Source organism: Cottoperca gobio, chromosome 1 (genome assembly GCF_900634415.1).
Source record: "Cottoperca gobio chromosome 1, fCotGob3.1, whole genome shotgun sequence".
In the NCBI taxonomy this organism is placed as follows: domain Eukaryota; kingdom Metazoa; phylum Chordata; class Actinopteri; order Perciformes; family Bovichtidae; genus Cottoperca; species Cottoperca gobio.
This window is the reverse complement of record NC_041355.1, coordinates 10,455,328-10,470,856: the sequence shown is the minus strand read 5'-3', so window position 1 is coordinate 10,470,856 and position 15,529 is coordinate 10,455,328. Positions and strand designations below refer to the sequence as shown.

The window sequence follows — 15,529 nt, the reverse complement described above, 5'->3', positions numbered from 1 at the left end:
CTGAGGTAATAGCATACATAGGACTTAGTATTGAATAATGTACTGTTCCAATCTCAAAATGCAATCACATATCTGTTATATCATCTGTTTTATATCTGTGAATGTACATTAATATCATTTGAATTGTTCATATAAATGGAAGTAAGTAATATGTGTAATCTTCTTTTGCTCAATAAAAATATTTGAAACAGGAAGTCAACAATGTTATCAATGCCCACTGAGCATTTGGCTCCTGATAGTTACAGTAAAAATGTGGTTTTGTGTTTTTTACCTTTTTTAAATTTAAATAAGGCCAGGCAGTCAAAATGTTCGAACACAGTTGTCCTCAAACTTTATAAGAGCAGAATTTATCTTGGAAAACTGACTGGAATGGCAGCTGTGGTGCAGAACTGATTTAAGAAATCTGAAATAACGACCGAGGAAAAGAACGAGCATGACTGGATGAGCGTGAAAGGAACAAAAGAGGAGAGACAGGTTCTATAAGAGGTATAATGAGGAGGAAAGAGTGTAAAGGGTCAGTGGTTTAGAGAAAGTAGGGCCCCTGTGTCTTTATGATGATTCAGCTGGGAGAGCACACAGATACATCATCGTTAGCTACCTGTGTACACACACACACACACACACAGCCATAGCAGGATTCACCAGAGACCTGAACAAAATATGTGTGTTTTCGTTTGTATCGTTTGTGTGCATATTTTAAGACCGAGGACTCGCAGCTCACCGATGTTGGGGTGCTTTAGTAAACGACAAATCCTCGCCTCTCTCTCCAGCTTTTGATGATCTAAAAGAAAAACAGAGGAGACACAAACACAGAGAGAAACAGAGACAGGTTATTTTTAATGTTCCCTGCTAGGATTGGCTTTGAGAATCATCGAACATGAAGTTGGCTGCAAGTTTTGATTCAGTGGACGACACTGCGCAGAGTTTGGGCATCGTTGTCAGTGTGTGTTTGTGTACGTGACACCCACACTTCTGAATGTAAGTGTATGTGTGTTGGCTTTGTGACAGCCCTGTTCTTTTCCTTATTAGTACTAAAATGCTTGACAAAAGTAATGTGACTTGATATGTGCTTGGTTATGTTGACTGCAGTGGACAACAAACAGAGGGGAGCAGCCATAGTGGATTCATGTTGACCTCCGGTGTCAGGCCTAATATGTGCTCCTGCTTGCAGGTTCCTTTTGCTGCCCAGAGAACAAAATGAACTTGCAAGGATACAATCTATTAAAGCCAAATCTAAATGCAAAGATCATTAGGGATGTTCTTGCTCATCACATTTCTTTGTTCACTTACAGCAGACTGGGATTGGATGATGTGAAAACATAAACATTCTAAATGTGTCCCACTTCATGTATCAATAAGTTGCTAAATTACAATCTTGTCACTGCATTACTGGATTATGTCTCCATCACATTATGAAGTACCTTGATTGGCCAGGTATTTCATTCAGTGCTTTAGCCAAAAAACAGACCATAAGACCTTTAATAACAGTTTGTATGGCCACTTGGAAGCAGCACACAACAAACTATGAACACATCACTGTCATAAAGCTATAACTTATAAAGTTGATATGGAAATCATGTTTTGGGGGTTGTGTATCTGGCCACCTGCTGTCCAATATTCGTATATATGTTTTTGGTCTCTCCACTATGTTCACCAGCGAGTTGCTTACTACGTCTGTAACTGCAAACAAGTGCTTGCTACAGCCACAAACAACACCATCAGAGTTGTGAGAGCGCACCAAAATCCGGAAAACCAAAACAATAAGCTGAAACTCCCTTAAATGTACATAAAGATCTATTTCAACCTAAACACACCATGAGGGATAGGTAGTGAGCGGTGTGGACCTGTTTCAGCAGTGGATATTTAACGTGAATACAGTATATTCTGCTCTATTTCTCATCTATATTGCATGCACGCTTGCCAAGAACAGAAAAACAACCAAATTTCATGAGCTGAACTCAACGCTGTCTTCAACGAGAGACAGAAAGGACAACAGGTATAAGGTTCTTAGAGAGAATCTCACATATCTCCTCTATGAGACCAGACTGATTTTATCTGACTTTGAAAAACAAGAAGTGACCCACAAATCTCCCTTTCATAAGACACCAAAGTCCAGTGACTTTGATTCGGAAGAACTGAGTAAGAGCAGCAGTCGTTATAATGAGTGTTGCAGCACGGCCGTTGAGGCGACCCATTTCAGCTTTGCCTCGGGACACAGAGCGCAAGAGCAAGAGAGGGAGAGAGAGAAAGTGAGGGAGAGAAAGAAGAGCAGCGGGTTCAACTTTTTTCTACAATTAAAATAGGACGCCTATTTTTCACTCTCATCCGTGTCTCCTGCCTCTGCTCTTCTCGATGCTATGGAAACTGTGGACTCAGGGCAGATCAGAGGCAAAGACCAACAAAGAACACCAGGCAGCTTGTTCCCATTATAGATACAGGTATCTCTTTGTGTGTCGGTGTAGGGCATCTATAGGAATAGACAGGCAGACAAATAGACAAACTAAGGGCCACAGTATACTTTAAACAAAATGGAACTTGGGGTCCTCTCCAATGCTTGGTACCAAAAAAAAAAAGTACAGAACATTATGTTCACTGTGACTGAAAAACTGTTCATCCTTTCCAGAGGGTGGAGTGTATCAGGCGCAGTGAAAGAGATGAAGCCAGAATAAAATCCCAACAGTGAAATGCAAAACAAGTACAGGATGAGCTGTGGCTGCACTATAGTTAAAGATAAAAATGCAGGAGATTTAAAACCTTCCCTGGTACAGTTAGTTACAAGCACAAAAAAAAGCAGAAGAGGTAGATGTGTGCCAAGTCACGTCAATTTTTAGCCCACTATCATAAATAATACATTTGCCTTAACAGGCTTTACAGTCTCTATGGCATTCAACACAATGCTATAAATGATGAACCATCAACTTAAGTTGGAGAGGTCGCATGCAAAGGTTCAAATAAACAGCAGATAAACTGGAAATGTGGCCCCTTAAGGCAAAAGTTAGAGCACAATTAATCACATGGTAGTATAAACCACCTTTAGGGGTGAAAAGAGGCCTGCACATGTTGCAACACACGGACCCCAGTGCTGCTCTTTTGTATGATCGCAAGTTCGCGAGCAAAACAGCTGAGAGGCAGACAGGCATCCTGACAGGCAAAGCCAGAAACAAGGGCATTTCAGCCATTTTGTTATTATTAGCAGGACCCTCTGAGCAAGGTCACTTATCTCTCCATCTCATCCTCAGTCTTGCCATGTTACTGAATGACATCTCTTTGGCTCTCTTTCAGTCTTACACACACACTCTATCTTTCCTTTGTTGACTTATAAGAATAGTTTGATGAACCTGAAGTTTTCTTAATCTTTAAGATTTTTGTTATTTTTATACATTTTAGACATTTTAGTCTAACGGAATCAAATTGCATTGCATTGATGAAGTACATGTTTTCATACTGTAATTAATACAAAATGTTTGTATTGATAATAATATAAATAATACATACATAATATTTTGTAAAGATACCAATAATTAGTCAAACTCTTTTGTTATTCTATGTTAACAGTCAGATGCCCAGTGTTCATTTAAAACTTCCTCACTGACTTATATAATAGCTCAACTTCATAATTCATCATGACAGCATTCTACAGCAGACCAAATTACTAGAAAGCATAAAGCACTCTAGTGAAGATGAGACGGCGTGGTCCACATTTAGCCCGCCTGCTCTTCTCCTACGTACAGTAAAATATATCTGGCAGCCCACACAAACACTTTACCACACACCAAAAAAAAAGATTTGGATATTTTCATCTTGTATCCTTTTGGTGATGTTTGAAAGTGTGAATTTGAATTTCGGAGTTTTCAAATGCAAAAATCAACCATAAAAAGAAAAACTTTACGAATACAATTTAGAGCATTACCTGGGAAGTAGTAACTTTGTTCATATATTATGAACATCATCAGCCATTTTCTGTTGCTAAATCCCTTCAATATCATCTGTCAATCACTGACACATTTGAAAAAAATCATAAATCGTACCAATTTGCACATTTCAAGTAAACAATTTCTTAAAGACTTAACGTGTTACTGCTTTGATATTTGCTTTCATTTGTAGCTTAAGTTTTAGGTCTATAGGAGGAAGAGAAATAATGTTAACACTAATGACAAAATTGTGTTTCTTTGAAGAAATTTAAACTTTAAAGGTTCCAAGGTGGTCATGTAAGGTTGTTTCATTGTGCTGTAACTCACTGTACACTGTAAATGTCTGTCAAATGATAGCCTAACTCCCTCTCTCCATCATTTTCCACCTCCACTTTTCTTTCACTCTCTCTCCGCTTTCTCCCTCGTCCACAGGTAGTCCACCTCCCAGCCGGCTGGACATCTGTTGTCTAGCAACTCCTGCTCCAATCAGAGCGTCAGGCCTCTCCTCTCCTCTGCAGTGGAACCAGCCTTGCATGCAAATGGCCGACAACGAGAGTTCACACACAACTATCGAACTACAGACTTTACTTTACTACGAAGCTAAAGTAACTCATTCAGGATCATACACACTTTATAAAAGGCATGTTATTTGTCCTCTGGAACATCGAACTGTTTAACCCATAACACGCAGAGCACAAACTGTGGACATGCATTAAGCCAAGAGTAAAAATACAACTTTGCTGTGAAACTTTTCTAGTGTCCTAGCTCTGTTAGAGACTTGCTGTCAAACAGAACACGATACTACAGACACTATCTTCAATTAATAAAATGGCACAATAGTTGACAATATGTTTTAATGCCGTTCGGTTGAGGTCTGCACAGGTTTTTAGCACTCTTGCGACATAATAAGAAGGATGCTTAGTTTGTCATGGTCCTTTCTATGTGAAGTTTGCAAGTTATTCCTGTGCAAAGATATACAATGACTAGATTAGACCCATATGTGTGAGTAGAGGTTTGATTGTCTGTATGTTAACCTGTCAACGCATTTTTATTTTTGAATAGACTAGAAAATCACATTTTACACACCTTCCCCTGAATTATTTTCTGCTGCAGTCAACTCTGAAATCTGCCTCACTCTCAAAAAGACTCAGGCTGACAACAATGAGTTCTGACTGGCTGACAAAAATGCTTTACAATACTTTATGTACCTGTGTATGTGCAAGCTTGAGCCCCACTGCCACAGCTACTGGCGAGAGGCTTTTTGCTTACATAGTTATAACTGACAGCAGCATTTCTGCATAATGTGAAGCCGTTGTGCAGACAAATGTGAAGCTACCCCAGTCAGCTGTTATCTTTCAGGCCTGCTATCAGCTGCGTGTCTGAATGTCTGTATGTATGTTACTCTGTAAGGCAGTGAATGGCTATTCATATATAAAGTAAGACCATGACACTTGGTGATTTAGACGTTATCTGCAGAATACTTCTTCCTGCTTGTGAAGATATTCTTTTTTTTTTCTTTCCTTCAGTCAAAATTATTTTCTTTCACCTTTTTCATAAAAGGTAAACATGTTTGAAATTGGGTCTTTTATTGTTATTCTGCTTTAATAAATGTCATATCATGTTATTTCTTTGTGCCATAAAACAATCTCTTGCATTTGTCGCGTCATAAACCATCTTGTCTAAAACAATCTATTATCAGCATTGCAAGTATGTAGCCTCCGTCCTACCCAGATTAGGATATCACACTAAGTACCATTTTTAGGACATTCCAGATATTTACATCTCTGTTGGTTAGCCGACAGCGAGCTTGGCGTGAGTGGAGCTTCTTATATGTCTCTTTTGTCTCTTTTGTCATGAACAAAACTCATGGATTACTTAAGAATGATCTAAGATTTGACATTTACAAGAGTAACGCGAACTCTTTCGAGACAATCCTTTTATCTTACCTTTCATGTTAAAGTTTTAAAAAGTTTAAAGTAACCAAGTCACTATCTGCCAGGAAATATAGTGAAATAAGAATATAAGTGGAGCTGCATTTCTTTGGTAAGTCAGTACTTTGTATTGGTTCCCTTTTTTCAGTGACACAGTGTCCCTTTCTGCCTCTCTGTTCCCTTCTTCAGCCACATTCCCACTTCCTCAGGCTTATATCATGGTCTCTGAACTGCCATTTTCCATCCATCCTCTAAATGACCTCAGACTTTCCCTCCTTTCCCAATCACCTGACAGTCACACCCATCTACACACATGTTCCCACTTCCCTCATGTGCTCTGCATGGTCTTCCCCTAACCATGCATCACCCAATCACTCACCTGCTTCTCTTTCCTGCTGATTAGCTCATCCCAGATCCTTTGTTCCTTTGTCCGCATCATTGCGATGCAAGAATCTGTCGTTTTTGTGTTCTTTATAAGCACTTTACAGGCATGAAGACAGCTTCCCCTTAACTCTGAAAACAGTATTACTGATTCCGTGACTTGTTTGCTTACACTTGTGTTGTGTTGAAAAGTTGCTGGAAAATGATCCTTACTCTGTAAATCATTTCCAACACCAGGCAAACTCCAAAATCTCTAAACCAGACCCCCACCAAACTCTCTTCTATTTCCCACTCTGTCTCTCGCCACTGCTGCTTATTTCTCTGTCAGTTTCTCATGTGTCGCGTCTGCAGCCGCACTGCAGCAGAGTTTGTTTGTGTGTGTGTGATTTTTTTTGTTGCCTTTTGTAGTTTGCCATACTGTTAGTCTAAAACTACCAGATTTAGGGACAGACAGAGAAGACAGAGGCTGACATAGAAAGAGAGAAAAAAGGAGCAAGAGACAGAAATGTAGACAGAACAAACACCTGACAGAGAAAAGGAAGTCAAATACACAAAAAAAACAAAACAAGAGACAGACAACCAGGCCAGCACGTGTGGCTCTGGAGTTATGTTCACCTGTCCTCGTTTAGTGTCTTCACTCTGTTTGACAAAGTGATGGTGGTCATTTCATTTCTGGCCTCTTCTATCAATGAGACCCACATACTATTGTCAAACAGAAATTCACTCCACACACCAGGAAAAGAATACGTTCAGTTTTTTGGTCTCATGTTTATCAAATGTTTGCAATTTCTATTTCTGATAACTAATATAACTACCGGTAGTTGAAATGTGTAGGACAAACATATGATTGGTATTACACACCTTGACCTGGTATTACTTTTTCCAGGCACGACATGTAGACCTACAATAAATGCCTTTACTGTTGACTTTGCTGTTAAATGGTTAATTAAGTGGATAGTAATGGCAGCGTGACCTGTATAATACAGACCGACTTCAAACCAAGTGAAACACTTAGCAACATCTGTGAAGAGGAAGATATTTGTTTCTGCAAGAGAAATGAATGGAAACCTTCACTGTTGTGCATGCTGACAGCAATCAATAAATCAAATGCTCTGACAAAAAAAAGAGAAATGTGTTATCTGAGGCTGTCGAAGGACTGTAATAAGGCGTCCAATCATTTCATTTCGCCCTAATAAAAGGAATGTACAGACTACCTGCACGCACTATGTCCATGCACTCATTGAACACCGGGGTCTTCCACAAGCTGTGTATGTTGTTTACGTTCATAATGACAATTTTAGGGGAGTGGCTTTTTTTTGTCAGTTTGGCGACTTTCTTGCTAGATTTAGTGACTTTTGGAGCTGCATATACTTACTTTCATTGGAAAAGAGTTGCCAACATTGGGCTGCGTTTTTCGATTGGATAATTTTTCAAATCTAATTTATTCCTGCTGGCATCTCCAATGTTACTACCTACCCAAGCTTTAAGAGATTTAATCTATAGTCCTATGTGTTAGAAATGTGTCTGTATCAGATGAAAACTGTTTTGGGGGAATAGCCTGCATGCGTCTCCTCGACCGCAAAAAATAATTTTGCAGATATCTTTGAAATTATATTTGTATACAACTAATATGCAACAGTAAATATATTGATGGAAACAATGCCAAATTAAGTTCTCTATCAACATGAGGATGTGCTGTTAATTAACATATCTGGAGAGTTGCAGACATGTTCATATAGTAGGCCTATGTATTAGTCAAATTAACTGCATTTTTTTTTGCCTCAAGTAACAATTTATGTATTAAACCGAAGTATTTATTAATAAATAAACCAAGATCTTCATTCAATTTAACCAAAGTGTCGCCTAAATCTAACCACATGGGACTCATGTGAGTTGGTCTCTGGTCATCCACCCCAACAGCCTCCCTGTAATGTATGTGCTACGTAGAGTAAATGCAGTAGTCCCCCCGCTCAAATACACATTGCCTCTGAACATAATCCAGTCAGCAACTACGTAAATGGGAAAAACTATTTAGTACTATAAACGTAATTTCTAGGAAGAGAGGCAACTGTAAAGTAAACATATCAGCCGGTAATTATCTTGACAATTCGGATCATCAAAGATGCCAATGTTGGCTACAGCATCTCAAATGTACTGTTTTACATCATTGTAAATGTAATACCTTTTTTATAAATACTTTGACAGATTAAACAAAATGAGCAGTTTGAAAACATATTCTGGGAATTTATGATGGGCTATCCCATTTTAAAACAATCAATAATTCAATCGATAATGAAAATGAACCTTAGTTCAAGTCCTATCGCTAATGCGCACCCAAAAAAAATCGACCCACCACACACAACCCAACAGGGTGCTGGAATTGTTCTGCACCGGTTTAATTAAGAGTTTTAATTAAAAAAAGATGTAGGGGGTTAAATGTAACATCCTCTGCGGACAGCGGATAAGTAGTCCTCATCCATACGGTCCTATTCTACCGCCCGCAGAACCCGAGGGTTTAATGAAACCATCCAGGATGCCAAGACACCGTCACCCTCCGCTGGTTCCCAATACAGGGAGAATTATGAGACTGATAACTCCCTTGCTTTCTCTTCTGAGGAGAAACAAAAGGTGGCTGGTGTCGGAGATAAAACTGCCCCCGGAGTATTGCTAGGAACTCATAACGTATGGTAATGTCTGCCGTTATCTCATGCGGCGTAATGCAGCCGCACGCACATTAGACTAATGGGTAAAAGGGGTTTAATCTGAGGGTGGTAGTCTGGACACAAATTCACATGTATAATCACATACTGTATATTGACACAAAAGCTAAAGATTCAAATGCAGCAATGAAGCCCGACTGTACAGGGAATTCTTATATTAGGATAAAGGCTACATGATTTCACCCATCTAAGATGTATGAAGTGCAGCTAAAGAACATTAGCAGCATCAAGTTATCAAATAACTAACTGTACACACACAAGCATATTACATTAACGATTATTCATGGTGATCTAATTTCTGCTTTTTAAACGACTGTAATAAAACAGTATAAACATACAAGCTCAAGGACAGACCATTGTTGCTTAAAGATTTCACATTTTCTACATCTACTGGAGCACAATTGTTGCTGCGTTTATCCACAATGCTTTGCAACAGAACATGCCTGAACTTTCCATTGAGCTTTTTACTTTTACTTAAAGGTGCAGAAAAGCAATAGAGTTAATGTAATGAGAGCAAGATGTTTTGCAGCTGTACTGCATTCCACGCCTACTGCTGCTACTGCTTGACAGAAATATTGGTACATCTGCCTCTTCTGCTTTTGATTTTGTTCTGGAAGATTTTGAAACACCAGTGCAAAATTGGAACTTGTGGAAAGAAAAACCTCTGATCTGATATTTACAGTTACTGTTTTAGAAATGGAAAATGTTTGCAAATGTGTAGCAGCAGTGCTATATCCATTTCTCCATCTGTTTAATTATAAATGAGAAATGAACAGAACAGAACAGCAAGGCAAAAATTAAGTGTGGTAATGTGGATTTCACTTTAACACCTCCCTAAGTGCTCATACTCCAGTTTTAATATAGTTCTGCTGGAAAAATAATAATTGTCCATTATTATCTGTGGCTTCTATCAATTTGCTACATCACTTTGTTTCACACCTGTTTCTTGGTTCGAAGCACTTAAGGAGGGAGACCAGACTAAAGCAATACTGCCAGGGAATGTGTAAGGAAGGAAGAAGAGTAGGGAGGACGGACAGGAGAGAATCGTTAGGCGGAAAGGGTAAATCAAACGGATAAAAAAACAGAGGTTGAAAAGGACAGAGGCAGAGAGAGAAAGGAAAAGACAGAAGGGGATGCAGCGCTCTGTAATTAGGAACGCCCTCGCTTTCCACAGAGTCCATTGCCCTTGTTAGTCATGTAGATTCTTTCTTGGCTGAACAATCAATCGTTTTCATATTGAAATCCTGACATTTTAAGAATGCAAGAGCTACAATTGCGATTGTCGCCTACATAATTAACATTAACGTTACGGTTTTATCTGATGACTGCTGAATTTGGCAGCCGAAACTGTCAACGGAAATGTATATAGCTGTACCTAATAAGCTGCAAATGAAACTCGAGGCTGTTCGGTTTTGTCAAGGAAGAAACACCACTCTGTATGATTTGGATGTTTTAAAATTTAATGGCCTTCATCAGTGGATGGAGTTTGCTCAGCTGTCATCATGTCTACTTAGCACTTGGCAACTAAGTATTTGAAAATTGAGCAAACTCTAATTTGCAGGTTTAACCGTTGCAATAACGGTGCAAAAAAAAGACAGTTCTTTACACTAAAATATTTCAATTACACACACACATATACAAACATACTCATACGGATGCTCAAAAACACCCATGCTACAGTTTCAGGTTCAGTCTCAGTTTGGGTTTCAGTCTGGTACGCTTGACAGGTAAGCAGCATCGACTGAAACCAAAAACCTCGCTCCTTTCAAAAGAAGGAATATTTTCAATACTGTGTGTGTTTGAGATAGACACCGAGAGTGAGAGAATGACCAACATTTATTTTTAGCACCCAGTGAGTCATGTGATCCCCCTTCTACCCACTGATCCCTCCTTCCTTTCCCTCCCTCCTATCTCTCTGTCTCTCCCCCTATCTCGAGTCTCCCACAATCTCATCCTCGCTCTCTCCTCCTTCCCTTCACTTCAGAGTGAGGCGAATCAGAATCACAGTGACACCGGAGATAGATGGGAATAAAGACCAAAAGAGAGGGAAGGAGGGAAGACAAATCTTTATCTTGCTTAATGAGGGGAAACTACACGAAGAACGATATGCAAAGAGAAAACATGCACACGTAAATACATATATATATATATATATATATATATATATATATATACCACTGAGGCAGACTGGCTTACACCTCAGCAACAGCTATCATCGCTGTTACCATGACACCTCCACATAACATAAAAACAGCACACCCTTGTTACCACAGAAACGGTCCACTATGAAGGAGGGTCAGTTACGGATCGACGTCAAGCCTGGAGTAACGATAATGCAGCTTCTGCAGAAGTGATGGGACTTAATCAGCAAGGTGCACTTCCAATAAATTATGATTGAGAATTCAAATAAGAAAAAACGAGAGAGAAAAAGGATGAAAAGCATCAACGTATCACATATCACTAAGTCTTTTAATTCCTCCCTCCTTGTAAATGCAGCCCTTTATCTTTACCCAATCTGCTTATTACTCCCATTTCTTTTTTTCAAAACGTTTTTATTGTAATGGATTCAAACCAAACCTAGCAAACTGTTAAGACAGGCTCAAAGGGTCACACAGTAGGCAATGAGGCTAGTGCACAGACACGCAAACAAGAACAATCATGTGCACAAACACACACACACACACACACACAAACAGATGAGGGATTACAGACACACACACACAAGCAACTGCATACTTGCCCACGTACACACGCACAGCACATCACAAGCAAATACAAAGTGACAAAAGATGGCAGACAGAGTCATAGTGACAGGACACTGACGCATGCATGAAGGGAGAGGACAGATATCCAACTGCTGTGAGGGATACAAAATTACACACACACACACACTAGTTAAATGTTGACTTTCCGTTCTCTCTTTTTTTCTCTGATTATCCGTCTCTCTCCCTCTGCTTCCTATCCTTTTCTGTCCCTCTCTCTCTCTCTCTCTCCACTGCTTTCTCTCATTCACTGGCTCATCTGCTGATCTTAATGAAACACTGCATAATCAGGATTGCAGCTTGCAGGACTTTGACTGGTCCTATAGGCCCACCACACGCGAGTGCATGCATAACCAGGAACGCCAAACACACACACACACACACACACACACACACACACACACACACACAAACACACACACACACACACACACACAGGGGTCTTGATCTGATCGCTTTTCAACCACCAATCCTGTCCTAAACCCTTTTCAATTTTCTATACTTGTGCATGCACTTGCATAGGCAAACACACACAGTGGTTGAGTAGGGTAGTGGGGAGGTCATGATCCTGACAGAGAGAAGGGAATCAGAGTTGCAATTCTAGGGCTTATCGCGGAAAGAGGGTAAGACCATATCTGACACGGCACCATGCCTGCTATGTAAACCTCTAAACACACAAACACACACGCAGAGGAAAATGAGAGAGGGGGGGGGGAGAGAGAGAGAGGGAGAGGGAGGGAGGGAGAGAGAGAGAGAGAGAGAGAGAGAGAGAGTTTGTGCATACCCGCAGATCCTAATGCATATGAGGTGAGATAACCTTTTGCTGTATTTTTGGAAAATGTGTCCCAGCATGCAAGTGGTGTGACACTGATCTGCCAAGGTGTCTATAACCAACACTGCGCTCAGCAAGCGACAGGGTCAACATGGGCAGAAGAGACACAAAACCTGGGAGAGAGCGAAGGATCGGTGAGGGAAGCAGAAAGAAAAGAGAAGCCGCATATAAAGGAGCGGAGGATTGAAGGTTGGGATAGATGGTAGAGGTATTCGAGGAGAAGATGTTCAGGAAGGAGGGGCGGCTAGGAGTACCTGGTGAGAAGTATTACATCGTCTCGTATATCAAAAAATGAGAAGAACAGATATAAAAAAATACAAAATAGGGAAGAAGGGTAAACTCAAAAGAGAAGCGAACGTGGAGAGGACGGATGCTGAGGAGGGAGCTGCTGGAAAGGAAAATTACTGCAAAGAGGGGGAGGGAGTTGCTTTTTAATACACACATACTAAAACACTAAAACATAAAAAACATACATTTGCATCATCACAATGAAACTAGGAAGTTGCATGACAAGTGCACAACAACAGCTAAGGTCATTTCCGATTTGAAAACTATTATAAATATAATTTTAGTTAGATAGCTCTCAGCTCACATCTACAGAAGCCTGACTGCTTATTGGTTATCACAGCCAAGCAAGCTGTGACAAAACACACTATTGGCTGAAGAAAAGGAGGAACATCAAATGTGCAACACACCATTGGTTAGTAATCACGAATATGCTGTTGGCGTTTCCTGGGTCACGTGTGTGTGTGTCCGCGCGTGCACGTTATGTGTGAGTGTGTGTGCCATTATTTGTGTGTGCCCCAAGCCCGAGGCAACCAGGCCAGTGGCTACAATTACAGTGACGGATGTGAAAGAACTGGGTCGGCTTCGCAAGAGATCTGCCCCTGGGACGACAAGACCAGCCAGAGCCCTGAATCAATACAGAACACATGCACATACACACACACACACACACAAGGTTGTATGTGACAACATTTACATAGAAACCAAAGGACCTATGAATAACACAAAAAGGAAGGAGAACATGTACCACACAACACAAAAAGTGCAAGCGGGCAAACACAGCTGCAGCTTTTATTTGATATATTTGCTGTTTTCTTCTGCGCACACACAGAAAACTTAACCAACAAAAATCCAGATGAGTTTCTGCCCCTGTGTGCCTGTCAGTCTGTCTCTCACTCATTGACTTTCACTCTCTCACCCTCCCTCTCAGAGCCCCAAAGCCTGTTTCGGAGGCAGCAATGTTCACAGCTCACCCACACGTAACTCAGTGACTCAGTTTGGGGCATGTTTTTCTGCTCATGCGTGTTGTGTGTTTCCGCTAATGTATGTTTGTGTGTTTCTGAACATGTTTGTGTTTCCTACCTCTGGCAGAAAGCTTCTTGGTGTTGATAATTTTTGCAGCAAATTCCTGTCCAGAGGAGATCTTCACACACCTTCTGACCACAGAGAATGCGCCCCTGAAATGAAGACACACACAGAAATAGTTAGTGATTTAAAAAAGTAACACAAAGTAACATCATAAGGCGTGAACTATACCAGGCGATGTACAATCAGTGTTTCGAAACAGAGACTTCAGAGTGATTGATTTGGAGAAAAGACTGTGTTTCATTCTAAGCTGCAAGATTTAATGTAAATAAGCCAAATGTACTGAAATAAACCTGATTTAAAGCTGCATTATGGAACTATTTTACCTTAAAATGAGCTTCAAAATCATTTTGAGGCTACACTGACTTGTCATAGGAAGAATGGTGCCTTAGTCAGTCCCAGTCTGCACCCTAAACGCCTGCTCTTGGAATATGTAACTTGTGTTGTTGAACTCGCTTGATGTTTAGCTGTGTAAGCATAACAGATGCATGTGCAACCTTAAAGCTGTCCATATTTACAGCAGCTGTGTGTAAGTGAATTGCACTCTGAAACGATACATAATGTTGCTTTAACTAAATCGTTTTGCTTTATGTAAAAAAACAGCCTTCAGATGTCATACGTGAGAAAAACCAAACATGAGCTCAAATCTAAGTTTTACAGTCACATTTCAACGTAACAGTGCACAAAAGCATGGCTGCAGTATCTTTGCAGCTACTCACACAAACACACTCACACCCCCATACCTACAGTACACACTGTCCTCCTCGCTACACAAGACCATCCGCACCAACGAACGTGACTCCCAGCCTTCTATTGCTTAAGCCATGTGTTGTTCTGGTGTTTCAGGCACATGTATGAAGATCAAAAAACTAGGTCAGCTATATTTGAGGGAGGAGAAGAGCAGAGTGCTGCATCTCTCATCTCTAAATGCAGCCATGGAGACGTCCGCCTCAGCTCTGCTCAGCTCTGCTGCCGTGCAGGCCGCTTTGCTATTCAACCTCCATCTCTGTCTGTGCACGCCTTTTCTTTCAAATAAAATCTGTTCTCATCCTGTCTAGCTCAAGACAACATCAGAGATATCACAAACAGTTAGGCGCACTTGAATGCAGACACTAGAGAGACAAAGCAAGAGAATATTCATTACCTCAAATAAACCCTGTTTTTTCTCTTACTGTACTTCTAATGGCTGACAACTGTGGCATGATGTTTCTGTACAATTGTATATGATGTGGCTGAATCGGACTAACGATATGAGGAATAACTGAAGCTATGTAATCACTGCTGAGTATAGAGCATGATGTGTACCATAAACATGTTATCTAACATCCTCTGGAGTTCGCAGCTTGCCACTAAAGCTTACCTCTAATTTATAGCGGATTTGTTAAAGGAAAATATCAAAGCATAACATGTTATATAAGAATTTTACTTGACAATCCAGCGTAGTTGCATAGAATGGCACTGTGCTGCTAACTGTGTCTGTACAGTGAGTCTGTACAGTGCAACATGGTGGAAAAGTAGCTGCACACTAAAAGTAACTGTGCTTTTGTATTTGAAAGTAAAGAAAAGGCAAGATGGGGCGTCCCAGTAGCTCACCCGGTAGCACAGGTGACCCATATATAAA

The 15,529-nt window shown here is 40.3% G+C and overlaps 1 protein-coding gene across 7 annotated transcripts in view; it reads right to left on the bottom strand.

Moving 5' to 3' along the window:
• The window catches only part of camk2d2 (calcium/calmodulin-dependent protein kinase (CaM kinase) II delta 2), a 34,402-nt gene that overhangs the window by 16,661 nt on the left and 2,212 nt on the right, over nt 1-15,529 (bottom strand). For all 7 annotated transcript variants that reach the window (XM_029443544.1, XM_029443573.1, XM_029443587.1 and 4 more), the window contains exons 2-3: nt 13,906-14,000; nt 722-781 (exon numbers count right to left, since the gene is read on the bottom strand). In XM_029443544.1, coding sequence (XP_029299404.1) covers nt 722-781; nt 13,906-14,000 — 155 coding nt within the window. The remainder of the gene's footprint in view (nt 1-721; nt 782-13,905; nt 14,001-15,529) is intronic.